At 39.3% G+C, this 17,814-nt stretch overlaps 2 protein-coding genes across 2 annotated transcripts in view; one reads left to right on the top strand and one right to left on the bottom strand.

Annotated features, from left to right (window-relative positions):
• The window catches only part of MRPS25 (mitochondrial ribosomal protein S25), a 1,496-nt gene extending 211 nt beyond the window's left edge, over positions 1–1,285 (top strand). Inside the window, exons 2-4 of the mRNA XM_010162742.1 lie at positions 80–186; positions 576–663; positions 907–1,285. Coding sequence (XP_010161044.1) covers positions 80–186; positions 576–663; positions 907–1,099 — 388 coding nt within the window. The 3' untranslated portion in view covers positions 1,100–1,285. The remainder of the gene's footprint in view (positions 1–79; positions 187–575; positions 664–906) is intronic.
• Positions 1,286–4,671: 3,386 nt separating this feature from the next.
• RBSN (rabenosyn, RAB effector) lies at positions 4,672–17,810 on the bottom strand (the record flags this gene model as incomplete). The annotated part of the gene is made up of 11 exons (XM_010162741.2): positions 4,672–5,808; positions 6,448–6,522; positions 6,953–7,055; positions 7,574–7,660; positions 9,367–9,437; positions 10,304–10,545; positions 11,445–11,606; positions 11,719–11,764; positions 12,407–12,507; positions 14,849–14,992; positions 17,672–17,810. Coding segments are annotated over 11 exons (2,307 nt in total), but the record flags the coding sequence as incomplete, so codon positions are not given.
• Positions 17,811–17,814: the final 4 nt, after the last annotated feature.

Raw genomic sequence — 17,814 nt, 5'->3', positions numbered from 1 at the left:
GGGAGCGGGGAAGGCGGCTGCGCCTTCCTCAGAGACATTCCGGCTTCCGTTTGTGTTTTTTTCTTCCCCGTCTTTCCAGAAAGTTTGTGTTTTTCAACATCCCCCAGATCCAGTACAAGAATCCTTGGCTGCAGATCATGCTCTTCAGGAACATGACCCCCTCGCCCTTCCTCCGCTTCTACCTGGGTAGGTGCCGCCTCGGGCTCCTGCCCCGCACCGAGCGGGGCTTTCTCCGCACAGGAGCATCAGAGCAGCGGCGGTTTTCACGACAGAAGCGCCGGCTGAGCCGCGTGTCTGTCATTCTAATTTGGCTCCCGGCCTGCGAGGCGGGAAGAAGGGTGTTCGTTCAGAACCGTGGCTTTGTATGTGAGTAAACACCCTGCACTCACCTCCACTTCTGCCAGCTGCCCCAGGAGCCGTCCTAGATTAAGGCTTTGCTTTTCCTTTGAAGCCTTAGATGGTACATTAGCTGTAGTAGAGAAACAGATGTCTTAAGTTTTGTGCGTTTAAAACGCTTTTTGCAGCTCCTGTGAAACAGTACTATTTGATATACTATTACACATCTTTCTTGACAGACAACGGAGAGCAAGTTTTGGTTGATGTGGAAGATAAAACCAACAAAGAGATAACTGAGCACATTAAAAAAATCTTGGGGAAAAGCAAGTAAGTAACACTTGATAAGTTAACATACAGTCTAGCATACAACATAGTACAATCCCTACAAACTTTTGCCAGGTATACAGAAGGAAATATCACTTTTCCCAGACAAAAAAAAATCCATGAGCTAAATAAAGTCCACAAGCTAGGACCTGTAAATCCATCTTTCTGGTAAACAGGGTCCACGGAAGGGAGAGGAAAGGGAGCCATTCACACTTCTGCTAGTAACAAACAGATCTCTCTTTCTAGAGAAACGCTTGAAAAAGAGGAAAGAGAAAAGAAAAAGCTATCACATCCAGCAGCTTTTGGGCCCAAGAAGTATCATCTGCGAGAATGCATGTGTGAGATTGAAGGCCAAGTTCCCTGCCCTGCTTTTGTGCCACTGCCCAAAGAGATGAGGGGAAAATACAAAGCTGGTATGAAAAATGAAGCATCAGCCTGACATCTCCAAGTCATGCAGTTGTTTTTCCTCAGGGCTGGATGATCAAGGTACTTGAGACAGACAAAAGCTAACAGCTCCTGGAAACAGGAACGAGCAAGTTCATATAATAGAGAACCTTGTCTTAGAAGTCTTCTTAGAGCTACAACTAGAATAATTACAGTGAAAAATAAATAAAAGTTAAAAACTCAGCTTTTTCTGTGCCAGTTTTACAAAGCATTACAGTCACCACTGCATAAAACATAACAAGGAAAACAGAATGCCTGCATGTATACGGTTATGGCAAAAACAGTATCATGTTTGCTTTGGGATAGAGAGACTAAGACTAAAAAGTTAATTTCTCTTTGAAACAGTACAGAACTCCAAAATTTAAAGAAAGTGGTGTAAAAGTATTCCTGACAATTTCCATCTTGTACTAACTGAAGACAGCCTAATGATAATGTAACTCCAGGCTCAAGCTACGTGCAGAATCTTCTTAATTTATTTCGTTACCACTCAAACAGTTAAAAAGTCTAATTTACAACAAGATGCAATTTTTGCAGTTGACAGTGCAGCGCTGAGAAGCACTGATCAAGTAAAGAATATCCGAGGTAAAGGAGAATATGTCATCTGGTATTTGAAAGATAGGCTTTACAGTTACATTTATAGTCCTTCAAAAAAATTTTAAAGCTACTCTTAAATTGCAGTAATTTTTTCCTTTAGAAACAAAAACACACACAAAAGAGAACTGTGTCTAATCAACTTCCAGCAAATTCTAGCCAGCAAGTCCATTCTGCTTCAAAGTCCAGTGGTGCTATAGAACTCCTCTAACCTCCAACACTCCTGCTCCCTGAAGATGGTCAAAGATGCCTTCTAAATCATCACAGCTTCTGCCTCACCAAACAATTACACTATAGCTGTAATAGTAGATAAACGTATAATAATCGTACTGTTTTGCTTGGAATTTGGTAGTTACACTTACCTTTAAGTCAGACCTATTAATGCAGGTTACTGTAGAGCTGCATTTCTGAGCTAATGGTCAAGTACAAAATTTCACACCAATTTAGGCATACTATAAAAATGGTCAAGGATGAACACAGCACAAAATAAACATGTTGTTTTATTTCATCTCTGTTTACAAAGTTTCCATACAGAGTAGTGCATGCAATTTTAACAAAAGTCAATGCTCGTTATTTATTGAGCTTTATGGTTAAGATGTCTGCATTCCGTTGTGCCTTGTGAGCCTCACAGCAGTCCAAATACCAGCATAAGGTCTTCACTTTGGAGATTACTTCAGTATCAGATGTCTAGTCTATCACATTTAACACTGACAAAGATCATGAGGTATGCTAGTCTTACCTGCTTGTAAAAATACATTATTAAATGTACAATAAAGATACTTTAATTATTAGTGTATTAGACTGAAAATACAAAGAAGGCGGGATAGTTGCAAGAAGGAAAAAAACTCCACTTTTTAACTGTGAAAGCTAAAGTCACTGAAACTTTTTTTTTCATGTTGATACCAAAAGCTTTGGGTAAAAAGCTTTGGGTTACAGTGCAGGGAGCAATCATCTTGACTAGCAAACACGTCTGTCTTAAGTAACTACCTTGTACTATTTCTGTTAAAACAAACAATTCCAGGGATTGTGTTTTTATATATCCTAACTTTTTTTTTTTGCTGCCTTCATAAATCTAGTGCTACAGTGCACACGTTTTCTTAGTTTACGACCCTTCACAATCCTCCGTTCTTCACTTTACTTGGTGCACACTCAGGGACTCAGTCAACTCTAACAAAACATCTCGGTGTAAAAACTTCAAGGTCTTAAGACAATCTGTTCTGCATACCTTTCAACTTCAGATTTAGGCTACAGTAAGAAGAACATCAGCTGTCCTTAACTGGCTGCTACAAGTTATTTTGATCAGTTACTAGTTGTATTGAGGATATAGGTGGTTTTGTTTGTTTTTTTAAAAAAGTTCCACAAGTCCCTACCTCCACGTATTTAGAGCAAAATAAAATTAAGAGTTCCTGCTCTTTAGGTAGCCTAATTATTTGTGTCTCTAAAATACTATGCAATGCTTGGCTTAGAACTAAAATGTAATTTATGCTAAAATACATAATCAGAGACATAGTTAGAAGACATATCCCATTCCACAAAAGTTTATACTTCTGAATAAGCCCACTATTAGTGCTACACAGTGTCATCTGCCTTATTTCCCTCTTTCAGCTGTAAACAAATACACCCTTCAGATTAACTCACCCCACCACCCTTTCAAACACTGATGCCCAGTTGGACCTCTGGCTTTCAAAGAGAAAAATCCAAGCAGCTCAGGCTCCATCCTTCACAAAGATAGAGGTTTTAGATACCTAACCCTGAAGTGATCCTACATCTGATACCAGTCTTCAGAAGCCCAGCTCTAAGCCCTCCTGTGTCACAGGTGCCATCATCTTGTCATGCCCCAGACAACAGGATAACTCCAATTTGGAGCTTCTTATTTAAGACAGACGTGCCTGTCTCTCTTAACAACTTCTGAGGGAAATCAAATATGAAAGGGAATTGCTATTTGGCACTATTGCAGCCACAGACTTTGTCTCCCTGCTTTCACACAACTCCAGTTCAGTGGCATTTCAGCTCTTCACTATAAACAAGATTTTTGTTCCTTGAATGCTACAAAAAGAGTTCCAGTCTCACTAGTATGAAAAACATGATCATTCTGTCACCCAGAGACTTTAAAGGAATGTGTAGATTCCATAAGATAATTATGATTTGGAGGGTCACCCTTTATATTAGTTTGAGATGGTGCTACCCTGATGTTTTTTTCCCTGGAAACGAGTAGGTATTTGTTCCCACACAAACAAGTCTCTGAAGCCAGGAGCACTGTGCTCTCTATTACACTGTAGTTTGTGCTCAGAATACATGGGAAGCTAAAAGTGATGAAAACACAGCATCTGAATTTTACTTGGGAATTTTTATAAACACATTAAAAAGTTACTCATATGAACATCAGTTACAGTTCTCCGTCTTAAAATCCCTTTTATGTATTAGCATTGCACAAAGCTTATCTGCCAGCCTGTATATTCTGGCCCTCGAATCACAGTAGCCTTTTAATAGTACATTCTCATAACACCATTCAGCAATTAAGCTAGCTTGTAACACTGCACTGTGTCATTATCAGACGATGCAGAAGTTTTAGAAAAGTTTTTGTCTCTCTCTAGTCAAAGCCTCACTTGAAAGGCCAGTACTACAACAGAAAGGGGGAAAGATGAAAAGTCAACATTGCAACTATTTCCAAATCATAGCTCCCTAATAGCATTAACCACTTTGACCAAAATAAGCACACAGTAAGACCAGTTAGCATTAAAAGTGTTGTAACAAGTTACTTTTTAAAATTTCTTAGTATAAGTGTTTGAGACCAGCAACATACCTCAGTAATTCTTTCTTCAAGACTGATTAGTAGTGAAAATGCCTAACAGAAAGTGCATAAAACTCAAAATTCTCCCAATTCCCACTTGTGATCTCTACTTATACTTATCTGTTCTACCTCTCAATCTGTAACAGCAGACTTAAAAAGAATTATTACACAGTCCCGCTGCTGCTTCAGCAGGTGGATTTTTCCTTCTGCTTTGCTAATGTGCGCTTCAGTTCCTTTAAGTTCTCCGTCAGTACCTCCACCTCATCCATTCGTCCACTGTGTTTGGCATCAAATATATAAGCTTTGATATTATCTATCTGTTGGAGAAGCAGCTCTTCCTCTATAGCCTCCTCTCCAGATACCTCATTGCCATCCTCCACTTCAAAGGGATTTGTAGAGGATCCCTCTTCAAATGGATTCCCAGAATTCCAGCTGCCTAGAGGCTTTTGAAATGGATTTTCATCCTCTTCAAAAGGATTTGAAGTGCTGCCAGGTGCTCCATTAGTTTGTTCATCCTCTTCCTCATTTTCAAATGGATTATATTCTTTTTTATCACTTTGCAGAGCTGTGTTAGAGAAAGAAACCACTGGAGAAGGGTCTTTGGCAAATGGGTTACCAGGATCTTCCTCTGACTGAGGGGTATCTGCTTCATCTTCAAAAGGGTTTAGACAAGCTGTCTGATCTTTATCACGCTGTGGGACACTCTGGGGTTTGAGTGTGAAGATCAGGTGCTCTTTATCTTTAGCTGGCAGCTGCTCAACAGCAGGAGTTTCAAAACTTGGGTCCCCTTTGACCTGAGTAATATCCAAATCCAATGCACCTGCTGTCAAGTTGCGATCCTCTTTTGCAACTTCATGCTGATGCTGCTTGACTTCTCTGAAGTCTAAGGAGCATGTCCTTGAATGCTGAGACATTAATTTGTGGTGTTCTCTTTCCCACTCTTTTTCACGAAGGACCTGAAGTTCCTCCCTCTGCATCTCTTCCTCTTCTGCCTGTTTTTTAGAAAGCTCAATAGCTTTCAGAGTTTGTTGTTGATCATACTCATCCTGAAGCTGCCTCAAGTTCTCTTGCAACATATGGACCTCGTCTATTCTATTAGCTGCCTTTGCTTGCTTAATAAAGGATGTGATATTGTCAATCTGCTGAAGAAGCGGGTCTGCTATCTCACTCTGTCTTGATATGCTCGATGTAGGTAGCCAGCCTTCAGATTTCCTGACTGTCCCTTTTTTCAGGTGAGTTGCATCACCGTTAACTGTGGCTGCAGATCTGCAGATAAAGTCTTTCTGCTTTTCCTCTTGTTTTCCGTGTGTTTCAAGAGCCATCTAAAACAACCAAAAAAAAAGTAGTAAGAGAACACCATGAGCTTGAAAAATTCTGTTCTAAGTATCCACAGGTGCAAGTTAGCTGATCTTAGACATTGCTGGCTGTCACTGAAAGGGGTCATCTGCCTTTTTGGTTACTTTGTAGAAAACGCTTATTTTTATAATACTACATAAATGCTTCCCTTCAGTTTGTTTGTGATATCGATCAAAATCCCATGACATCTGCCTCTACAAACTTGAGGGCAGGTAGGAGCAGTGACAGAGCTTTATATAGAGCAAAAAAAATGCCTAATGCAACTGCACAAAGAGTGGTCTAGATTGATTTGGACAGTAACTGCATCACGTCTGGCTACAGCAGGTATCCGTAATAGAACATCAGTGATAAAGGTCACTGATATTATTAGTATTGGGAGTGCAACAATTGTTATTTCTCAACTTCTACCTCAAGATAAAGCTGGTTTAGTTTAAAATTGATTATGTCCTCCCTCCTAGCTGAAAAAAACCCTTTCCTTATGAAGAGTCATGCTTATTCTAATACGTCCTTTCTCACCACCAAAAGAAATCTTCGAATTCTACTTGTACAAATGAATTCCAGAGCACAATCTGAAAATCCACATGAACTAACTTAACCTGTCTTACCATATGCAGTCTTCTCTTCTTCAGTTCTTCATATTGATCTTTGGTTGGCAGGGACATTAGGCCAAGCAATTTTTCCTGGCAAGAATTGAAATATTTACAACTTTGCTTGCAGGCATTCAGACAATTTTCAAGTACTTGAAAAGAGAGATACCACCAACAGAATACCCCAAAACCAAATAAAAGGTACTTCTACACTGCAGTCGCTGCTTCAGGTCTGAGCATGCCTTTGCTGCCGTAACTTACCTGCTAGCAAGGTTCACACCTCACTAAGAGACAAAGCCAAGATCCACACGTTCTCCTAAGTCCCTAAACTCAATGCTGCTCTGACTACACTATCTGTATTCAAGCTGGCTCATTTAAGACTACCGTAAGTCAATAGGGGAACTACAGAAAATGTATATAACTAAACCTCCTGTTAAAATAGTTTCAAACCACGGCAATGCCTGGCAAAGAACAGAATACTACATAAAATTTACATTCATCTCATAACATACACTCCATTTACCTGAACAAAAAGTGTAGCTGAATATCTTATCATTCTCTGAAGCTGTAGTGTTTTAGGATGAGGTTGGGGATTTTCATGCAAGCCTAGACTCAAAATCTTCTTACTGAATCAAAGCAAACACACAGCCTCATCAGTTCAAAAACAAGAACCAGCAAAAATGCAAAAGGGGAGAGAGACAATATTGGATGAAAATTTTCTGATTTTTTTTTTTTTCTTGGTAAACCATTTTAGATATTACAAGTTATAACACTTCCCACTCCCACCGTTTAAAAAACAAAAACAAAACCAACAACAACAAAAAAAAAACCCCACACCTGCAAAACAACAAACACAACTGTCCACTATTTGTTTCCTCTGTGCTTAGTTATTTCCACTGCAGAGGAATGCATGATTTTTAAGGCTGGAAAAGGGAGCAGAAATTGATGGTGCACAGGAACAGCATCTACCTTTTCACATGCTCTTTACAATTGAACAGACAAATTGATTATGCATATGAATAAACAGGTAAATGCTGCACAGAGACTCCAACAGTTCAGAAAAAAACTACACAGAACTCATAACAGAGAGAGATACAACGGCCGGAGGGGGGGGAGGAGGGCAAGGGGGAGAGAGATCTTTTACCTTAAGGCATCTATAAATTCATATACTTTTTGAATCTCCACCCTCAAGTCATTAGCACGTTCAAGATTGTAGGTTGTCTCCCCAGCACTAAGAAATAAATAGTTTATTGTAAGTCACACATCCAGCTACCAATACATACAACACTAGAAGTTATCCCAAGATGACTCAGACTCAACAACAGTAAGAATAGCTAACACTAAAGGGGCTTAACGATTTTATTTCAAGCTCACTGTGTTTAAAAACTGTTTCTTTACGACAGAAATAGAAAATAACAATCACCTTGTGAACATGAACATTTCATAAAAGATCATTTTATTTATGATTGTATTATTTATTATTCTAGGAGAAATTGTATTTTAAACACAAGAATGCCACTCTACAAATAATACCTAAAATGCACATATACTTAGCAAATACATCTAGTATTTGTTTGTACAAATGTACATCTGGTATTTGTACATCTAGTTTGCGTTTTTTTCCAGGCAACTGGATGCAGAAAAAAAAAAACAGACTGATTGAGTAAGTAACTATACCATTAAAGTAAAATAGTTACCCCTACTAACGTTTGTCAGAAAGCAAAAGCCTGTAACTCCCCATGGGTATAATATTTAATATGCTAGTAACCAACTGTCCACATGGGGACACAATCAGTTATATGTACATTACTAGAATCTCACATTTACTGACAGAACAAATTAGGATTTAACAGGGAAGACTTCACCATTTTTTAGCTTCTCTCTCCTTTTATATCAAAAAATAAAAAAATATAAGGATCACTCTCTCAAAAGCAACTTCACTCTCCATATGGTTCCAGTTTCTGGGACTCACTACGACTCAGAAATCTTTAACTTCATCAGTAAGAAATCTGTTGTTTTCTGAAATGTGCTTCCACTATCCAGGATATTAGTATTTTTACTCTTCTCCAGCTGTCAAGCCATATAACACCAGCTCTCTTGAAGTCACAACAAAAAGCAGTAACGGCTTAGCATGTTTTTCGTCTTCTATACTTCTTTCTTCCTTTTGGGGGGTGTGTTTTTACAAACAGCTTTGTTACAATGAATGACAGCCTAATTTTTCTACAACCCTCAGAAATAAAGGACAGGTACAGAAATATTTGTTAACTTTAACTTGCCAAATGGAGATACTTCCTAGTCTAAGACCAATGTGTGTTATTTCTCTACTATACAAGCCAGAAGTATAACCTGACAACTTCTTGCAGATATAGCTGAAGAGATTTGAGAAAATACTGCCATGAGAAATTATGCTCCAAAGGCTGATATGTGAATGCTGCTTATCCACTGCACCACAGGGCAGGCCAGCTAGATTTAGAACAACTGTCAGGTGAAGGTGGCTTTCTTCACACAAGAACAGATGAGAAGCATTCAAACAGTCCTTTGGTGCTGGTACTACTTGGAAGCCATACTATTCAGCTGGGGGCAGTAACATCCTACTTCAACTCTTTCAAAGAGGCTCATTTACACAGGTTGTAGCCTGGTACTCCCTTTTTGCAGAGCTGACATGTCAAAGTATGACAGTGGCAACCCACTGTAAGTGCCTTTAAAAAAAAAAAAAAAGAATCTGACTTTTTCTCTGTATGCAATATTGCCATTAATAATTAATCCAGTACTACTTTGTTTGAAGAGCATCCAAAAGACAACAGATAATCTAACACTGCTTTTTTGTATAATGAACACACTCTTGCAGCCTTAGCATGCCACTTCCTTACTCCTTCCCACACTTCTGGGGAGGAAAGATACATATATTTATAAACAAAATCAGTGAATGGGGCTTACTTTAGTGATTCTGCCATTCTTATGTATTCTGGTGCCTTCTGGTCAACCTTCTCCATGCAGAGTCGGAGTTTCTTGTTTAAAACAAAATGTATTATAAAAAAAAAAAAAGAACTTATATCAAAACACTAACGTAAGAACATGCTGAAATAAACATTTCATGCTGCCTGTGTACATTCAAAGTTAACCCTGATGAAATCCATTTAACCATTCAGGATGACAAGACCCTCCAGTTATCTTCAGAACACAGAAGGCATGGTTAGGAACGGAGAAAGACTCCCCGTAGCCCTGCAAGGTGTATTTTGAATTCAGAACCTATTTTAATGGATGACCTGGACCACTTCTAGAGTTAAATCTCTTCACAAAGAGCACCAACTCCCATTAATACTAACCTGGGGGGTTTGCAGACTCTACTCAAAAAATACCAAATGACTGTGAGCACCTGCTTGTAAAACATTTGAACACAATGATCCAGCCGTACGCTGCTGATTGACTTAAATGGTTCAAAAAAAAAAATTTGCCATCAACATGAGGCAAATAGTGCTGACAGTATCTAGTCCTACAGTTCCAGTGCAGCCCATCAACAAAGTGCACAGCATAACATTAAACAAGAACTGATCTGAGGAAGCCCAGCTGACATAGTTCACAATTGTAAGAGAGGCATCTCAGAACTATTAGTTCCAGATTATGAGAATCAAGATGTATATTAAAATTATGTTTGAAGTTATCATGGGATATAAATATTATATGGCAACTGGCTCCATCATTTCAGATATATCATTGTTACGTGGCATAAACACCCAACAGAGTCTATTCCAACACAAGTGAGTATTAAGTCATAAAGTAAGAGCTTGGACATGGGATAACAAGCCAAAGGTCAAGTAGTGACAACTGCAGATATATACACTGGCAGATGAAAGCAGCAAAGAGTTGGACTTACTTCATAGAGTTTCACAATCTCTGGAGTGTATTCTCTCTCATCAATCTGTTGTTCTCTTTTCAATAGGGTATCTTTGCAGTGCCGACAACAACGGATCCGGTCATCATCCTTCTCATCCACAACTGAACTCACACTGCTTATGCTGCTGATGCTGCCACGGCGGGAGCCATGGACACTATTAGGTGAGGAGTTTGGGCTGGTATGAGAACCCAAAGCCTCTTTGCTGGCACTGGTGAGTTTGCCTACAAATTATACATAGGTACTTTTACCGTGATTGGAGAAGGACACCAACAGATTTTACCAACAAAAATGTATTGCACTTTAGCAGAAACTTTAAGTTCAGGTAATATTAGAAAACCCAAGTTGAAACAGTCTGCTGAAAGACATGCAAGGAACCCATGACAACAATTCTGCACGTCAGAATTTCAGTCTTCACTGTAAATCCTCCTCCATTCTAAAAGCAGCTAGAGAGCAGACTCCTGAGAACCTACTTTGCTTACACCTAGAAGCATTTTCATGTCAGAGCTTGCATCATTAAAGAAGAGTGTGTGGAAGAACAGGTATGTAATGCTGTCCATGTTTTGTGCTTGAACACTCCAAACAGCACAGTTACAGTCATTTATTTCCACAGAAGATACAGTCTCCTCTCCAAAGCACTAGGTAAGGCAATTAAAGTTCAAAGGGTTTCTTCAAGGCTTGTGGATGAATTTCCCTAATGCCAGCATTTGGAGAACCATGGGCAAGACTGGAAATATTCACAATAGTTTTTTAAATGTCAAGAACCTTGTCAATTATAATTTCTAAAGTTAATACTTTCATAGTTATGGTACTCAGTAGATTAAATATTAATTATATTTACTAGTAGTATACACTACTACTACTTCTAGTAACTTTTTTCAGTGTTATGCAACACTTCTAAATCTGAAGAAGGAACAGAGACAAAGAATGGAGAAATCATTCTTCTTACTCTGTTTCACAGACAAGTGTCTGCAGGAAACTGAATAAAACATTAAGGACCAAGTTTTCTGCACAGGCAGAATATTACCAGCAGCATTCTTTTCTAATGGCAAAAAGACAGGATGCAGTTAGTGCCCTGAAAGAGCTAAGGAAAAAAGGAATTAACACCACACACTGTACTTACTAGCCAAAAGAAGACTGACAAGTTCCATGCACTTCTTGCACATAATAGACCCACAAAGGCGACAGTGGTGACGTCTGTTTCGAATACTGAACTTATTGCCACAGTCTGGGCAGAATGGAACATCCTGATCACTGACCCAAGGCACGACAGACTTCTCTATTGCTGTGACCAGACAAGAGGGGAGGGAGCACACACAACGTAAGATATTAATTCAATTAATTCCTCATCTGGTTAAACTATAGGGGCAAGTAGTCTGAGGTAAGCTCATACCAACCTCTTATTTTAGCCGACTCGGTGTTTGCTCTGTCAAACGATGTAAGCTAGTAGAAGATAAACAATATATTCAAGAAAATTGTACTTTTGCAAGAAAAAACCCCAATACAACCAAGCCCAACAAGAAAGAAAAACCTGGCATTTTTAAGAGATGGGAGTCTCAGCCTGTTTTACACCAGATTCCTGCAACTTTCCTCTTTATTTCTAATGCCATATTCATACAAGTAGTGCTAAACAATGACTGCCAAACCTATACAAATCAGAGCATTTTGGGCATAATCCTTATCCAACATTACTGCATCTGAGCCAAAATGCAAGTATATCATTGGTAGATTTTGAAGAATGAGAAGCTGGAAGAATCATGACAAAAACATTAGGGAGAAATTTAGTAAAGTAAAAGATGGAGAAAATATACAGGAAAACAGATGGCTGTTGAAGTACGTGGAAGTAGCATCTTCAGCTTGAAAACAGCACATAGAAACAGAAATCACATCCACAGTACAGAGTCAGACCAAACAGTACTCAAGGATAAAAAAGGAAAACAGTAATGTGCAAAGAGAGTTCTAGTTTAGAATCCTTTATAAAGTGCACTGCTAGATAAATGGGCATACTTCATAATAAAATATGATTTTTTTTTTAAATCTAGGAAACATTCAGAAGGCTTCAATATTAAAAAGAAGCAAATTTACCTTTTCTAACCTGATTATTAACTTATTGACTTCAACTACATAGTGATCAATCCTGGCTGCTCGGTGTTTCTTGAAATCAGAAAGATGGCTTCTCATAGCACCTGGGGAGACAGCAGAAAGTTTTCACAGTCACCCAGGTGTTCTGTATAGATTTAAATGCCTCTTGAAAGCAGCTGTCACTTCTCTTCACCATTTACTCCTCATGTTCAAATCGAATTTTAAAGACACATTAGAATCCCACATTTTCCTGGTACTGCTCTAAATGAAACATGCAGGTTAAAGCCTTATCTCCAAGCTAGCAATAAACAGTGTTTTATTTCCACTACAGAACACAACAGGCACCACATTAAAGAGAACAGCTGCAGTAATTTTTTTTTTTTTCCCTTCTTCATCCCTCAGTAACATTTGGCACGCTGTTATCAACTGGTTGTATTTTCAAAACCAACTCCCTTTAGTTTCCTGGCTACACATTGAACAAAGGCAAGAGGCAGGTCCAATGATTATTAGAGGTCTATGCAGCAGCAATTTCTCTTTTCAGACTTCTGATCATCCTTCCACCTTTAGGGGTCTGAATCAAATCTTTGATGATAGTTCAGATTTACAGAAAACTGATCACCAAGTATACAAAAGAACAATATAGCATCTATTTAAAAAACGTACAATTCATACTCGACAATGTTGGTTTCAAGTTTAAGTATTGTTCCTCTTCCGAGTAAGATGAGCCAGGTATTAAAAATCAAAGTTACAGACAAAATTAAAAATAATAAAAAAAAAAAAAACAAACTTCTTTCTTCAGACTGGTACAACACAAAATCAGATGTTAGTTTTTGATACTACCTATTTAAGTGTAAGAATCAAATTTCCTCATGCTAATGAAATAATCAAAAAGCCTCCAAAGCTCAATTCACAGAAATGAAAGGGCCCCTCTGGGTAACTGAATTCAGATACTGCTTTGGAGACATCACACAGCCCCTTCCACAAACCCACCAAATCCCATCCTAAAATTCCTAAGGTTCACCTTCTCCACTCTGATCAGAAAACAGTTCTCACTTCTCTAGTGGTCAGAACCTTCTGCTAGTTCACTGCCTAAATTTATTCTTAGCTTATGACTTTAATAATAATTTAAGAGTATTTATATAAGAACTTAATAATAATTTATAAGAATAATTTATTCTTATACTATGACTGCTGCTGAAATAGTTACAAAGTCAAAAAAGTATAATCATCTAGAAAACTCAGACTCTGCAGACCCAAAGGACTAAGTCCTAGTCTGTCAGCAGCCCCAGGGAAACTTTCCCAGGATCTGCCAGAGACAGTGCTCCTCCCTCTGAAAATAACCATCGTATTTCAGTAACAGCAAGAGGCAATTTCCAGTAGCAATATTTGTAATTAAAGGCTCAGTCAACCTATCCTTGAAATTCTACAAATGTAGATTTGTATTCAGAAGGGTGGGTTTGGTTTTTCGCCCTTTTTTTTTTTTTTTTTAAGTAAACATCCTTTTAATGAGAGATGATCTACACCTCAAATCCAAGGAAAAAGCTGAAAGAGTTGAGCTGAAATCAACGGACAAGCTTTTTGTCAAGACATGTAAACTAACAACTACTTCAAGTGCAGCCCAAAACCTAGAGGTTTTATTTAGCTATAGCTTATTAGGCTGAGGGAGCTGGGGTTGTTTAGTCTGGAGAAGAGAAGGCTGAGAGGTGACCTCATCACTCTCTTCAACTACCTGAAGGGAGGTTATAGCCAGGTGGGGGTTGGTCTCTTCTCCCAGACAACCAACAATAGGACAAGGGGGCATGGGCTCAAGCTCTGCCAGGGGAGGTTTAGGTTAGATGTTAGGAAGAAATTCTTTACAGAAAGGGTAATCAGGCACTGGAACGGCCTGCCCAGAGAGGTGGTGGATTCACCATCCCTGGAGGTTTTTAAAAAGAGATTGGATGTGGCCCTTAGTGCCATGATATAGTAATTGGAGTTGGATCAGGGGTTGGACTTGATGATCTTGGAGGTCTTTTCCAACCCAATCTATTCTATGATTCTATGATTCTATTATTAATTAGTGGATTATCTGTTTTATATCAAGCCACAAGATGGTTGCAGAACAACTCAATGAAACTAGATGCACAGAGGCAAACACATATCCAGCAAGCCTCAACAGCTCAGGCACAATGACATGACAAACAACTATCCTGCTCTCGACATTAGTTGGAGTACTGATTCTATACTTTTTTTTTCCTTCTCCCCATTATCTGCATTTTTCCCCATCACCCCACATAATGTAGGCAGGCTGCACAAAATCAATATGCAAACCATAACCCCGCGCAACGGCAAATCAAATGCAGCACAGACACAATTCCATGCAACTTCAGCAATACCACAGCACTTTCCCAATTAAGACTTAAATAAAAGTTATCCTCACTGCGTATCACTTTCTAGCTCTCCTACCTACTTCCTGGGGCTCCCACATGTATGGATCTACTCCACCATAGCTGAATGATTCATATCGTTCCTGAGATCCAGAATCAGTTCTGTCATCTCCTTCTCGTTTCAGCAATTTCTTCTTTGCTCTTTTGGCTTTCTGGACTAGACCTGAAAAAGATAAACCCAAGCTATCAAACGTGGCAGGTAGTCACTGAATATTTGTCACAGGAAACCAGTACGGAATATTCCTCATGTTTTGGCCCAAGCCTTTTTCCTCAATAACGAGTTTATCCTCAACACGTTCTGTTCAGAACGAAAATGCAGCTCAGAGAATCACAGATGACATTAAATGTTCTTTGTTATCTCTCATAAAGTAGCACGAGGGTCCTTATGAAAAAAAACAGCAGTTTTAGACGCTCCGTTCAGGGACTTCACTGTAAAACCGTAAGCTGTCTTAAATGATGGGATCCGTTACACAGCATTCTGGGACATCATCTTAATTCACAATGATTTTCTTACAATTCATGGATTGTTGCACAAATTACAAACTAAGAATTTCAGTGTGCTTCTATACTTACATAAATTCAAAAGCACTAAACAGTCCACTGTATTATCTCAATATGAATGCTAGGGAGATGAGGGCACTATCCTGGGCCAAAAATAAAAAAAAGCCCACAAAAAAACCAGGAACATGAAGCTTCAGAGCTTTTGCTGCCCTTGCAGCAATTTTCCTCTCTGGATGCTAGCAGCCGAGGGGACTACCTTTCTTGCCAAACACACCCAGTACCTCTTTGAAGCAGATCTTTCATACATCAAGCCTTCTAACCAGCTGCTGGGAAACACAAGTTAGCACATCCTTTTGTATTTCTTATTTAGTGTCCAAAACACTGGAACTTCCAGCTTGACCTCACGGGAGTCTGTCTCCCTGAGCTTCAGGCACTAGGGCTGTGCCAGCAAGCCCCTCATGCAGATATCCTACTTCCCAGCAGTTTTCCAGCTGCTGAAGTTATGCTACCTCCCAAAATGACACTCAGTGATACAGAACACGCTTCTCAACAAAAATCTGTCAGGTCGGCAAGGGCTTTGCTAGCGTTGTAACTTTGTCTTAAGAAACAGGATTTCTCCCTCCTCCACCCACTTAATCTCAAGCCAGCGCAGCAAATGCCAGCTAGACACGGCCGTTTCTTAAGTGAAGTTTACACCATCTAAATAGAAAATGTATTTGCACTCTGGACTTTGAAAGTCTGACATATTCAAGAAGAAGTAGGGATGCCCCATGGGTCTGCCACAGACACAAAAGCTTTTCAAGCAAACTCCATAAACTTGTTTGCCATGAAGTCAAACTTAACCACCTCAGTATGGAAGTAATAAGGTGACTAGTGAGTACTGCTAGAACTCCACAATTAGGATAGCTGGTGATGCACAGTTTGAACACTAGTCCCTAAATCAGGTAGTTTTAATAGGTGACTCTGCTAGCCTTCCTTCTTCTAGAAGGGACCTCGCCAGATAGACCTGGACATGAATAACTAGGACAGAAAGTAAGCAGACAAAACCAACATCCTTTATGCAGGAACACATATGAAAGAAAGCCTGAGAAGTCACAGTACACCATTTTAGATTAAAAAAACACTAAAGAGAAAAAAATAACAATGCAGGTGCTCTGTATTAAATAAAATAAGTATTTGGGAAATCTTACCAAGCCTAAGTTGTTGCTGTTTTCTTTCCTCCAATCCCAATGAAAACCATATTGTTGTTCTGGTTTAAATGCTGCACGGAAGCATCTGTGATTCAGCTATTACAGCACTGTACCCGTGATGGGAACACAATGCAGTACTGACCAGTCTACTTTCACTGTCCAAGAAGAGCACAGTGCTAAAAGCCAAGAAGTAGCCAAACTGATGGAAAGCAACTTAAATATTCATTAAATACTCAACTGTACTACCTTTAAGACAGGCTTGTTAAAAACACAAACTTTTAACTTAGAAAAGAGACTTTTGAAGTAATAATCAGCAATCTCAGGAAGAAATTAAAAAAAAGGGGGGGGGGGGGGGGAGGAAGAGGTAAATATTCAATATTCAAGAATGACAGGCCACTATCTCTAGTATAATAAAATAAATCCAGGAATATTTTTGTAGGGTACACACAGAATTATCACCAGTTTTTGCACATTTTTCTCTCAATGTAAAATAACACTGTGTACACAAGGGGGGTAAAAAAAGGGAAATATTTTAGATAAACAGAAATCCAAAGGATTCTGCAAACACCAGTAAAAGCTGGTAATCCATAGCACAGACCCAGGACACTCACGGCACCTACTGACAGCTCCACCACCCACATTCTTTTCCATCTCTTCCCACCAACAACCTTCCTTAACTTTACACTTTAACTGCAACTACGGTTTCATCTACTGTCAAAACAAGGGATTAACGAATCAGTACCCAGCAAGTACCAGGAATTCCCCGTATTCTCTAAGGTCTCCAAGAAATGCTTAGGAATTCATCTAGGTTACAGTATAAATCAAGAGTTTTCAGATAAAAACAAATAAACAACAAAAACCCAAACAACCGAAAGGCCAATAATAAAAATAATGTGTAAAATCCGGCATTTGATGACTAAAGAGTGATGGCTCCTAAGTGCATACTTTCATTAAGTAAATTCTAAAACATGAGGAATAACGCAGAAATTATGCCTTGGCCTGTGGAAATCTACAGAAAACCAGAACCCCACACCCGTTACTGTTTCTAGCAGTTCAGTTACTGTTTCTAGCATCTATACACCGAGAGCGCCGCAGCACGAACGGCTCTGCCGTGCGGATCTCAACGCGGCAAAAGCGGCCAGGCCTCTTACTTTTGAGCTGCCCCTTGACATCCCTGTCCTCGCTCGAGTGCTCTTCTTCGTAGTGCGCCTGAAGCTGACGGAGAGATTGCAGGTCCTTCAGGCACAGCGGGCAGAGGAAGCCTTCCCTCACCTCCCCCGGGTCGCCGAAGGGC

The sequence above is a fragment of the Antrostomus carolinensis genome, unplaced genomic scaffold (genome assembly GCF_000700745.2).
Source record: "Antrostomus carolinensis isolate BGI_N321 unplaced genomic scaffold, ASM70074v2 scaffold22902, whole genome shotgun sequence".
NCBI classification, from domain to species: domain Eukaryota; kingdom Metazoa; phylum Chordata; class Aves; order Caprimulgiformes; family Caprimulgidae; genus Antrostomus; species Antrostomus carolinensis.
This window is presented reverse-complemented; position numbering and strand designations above follow the sequence as displayed.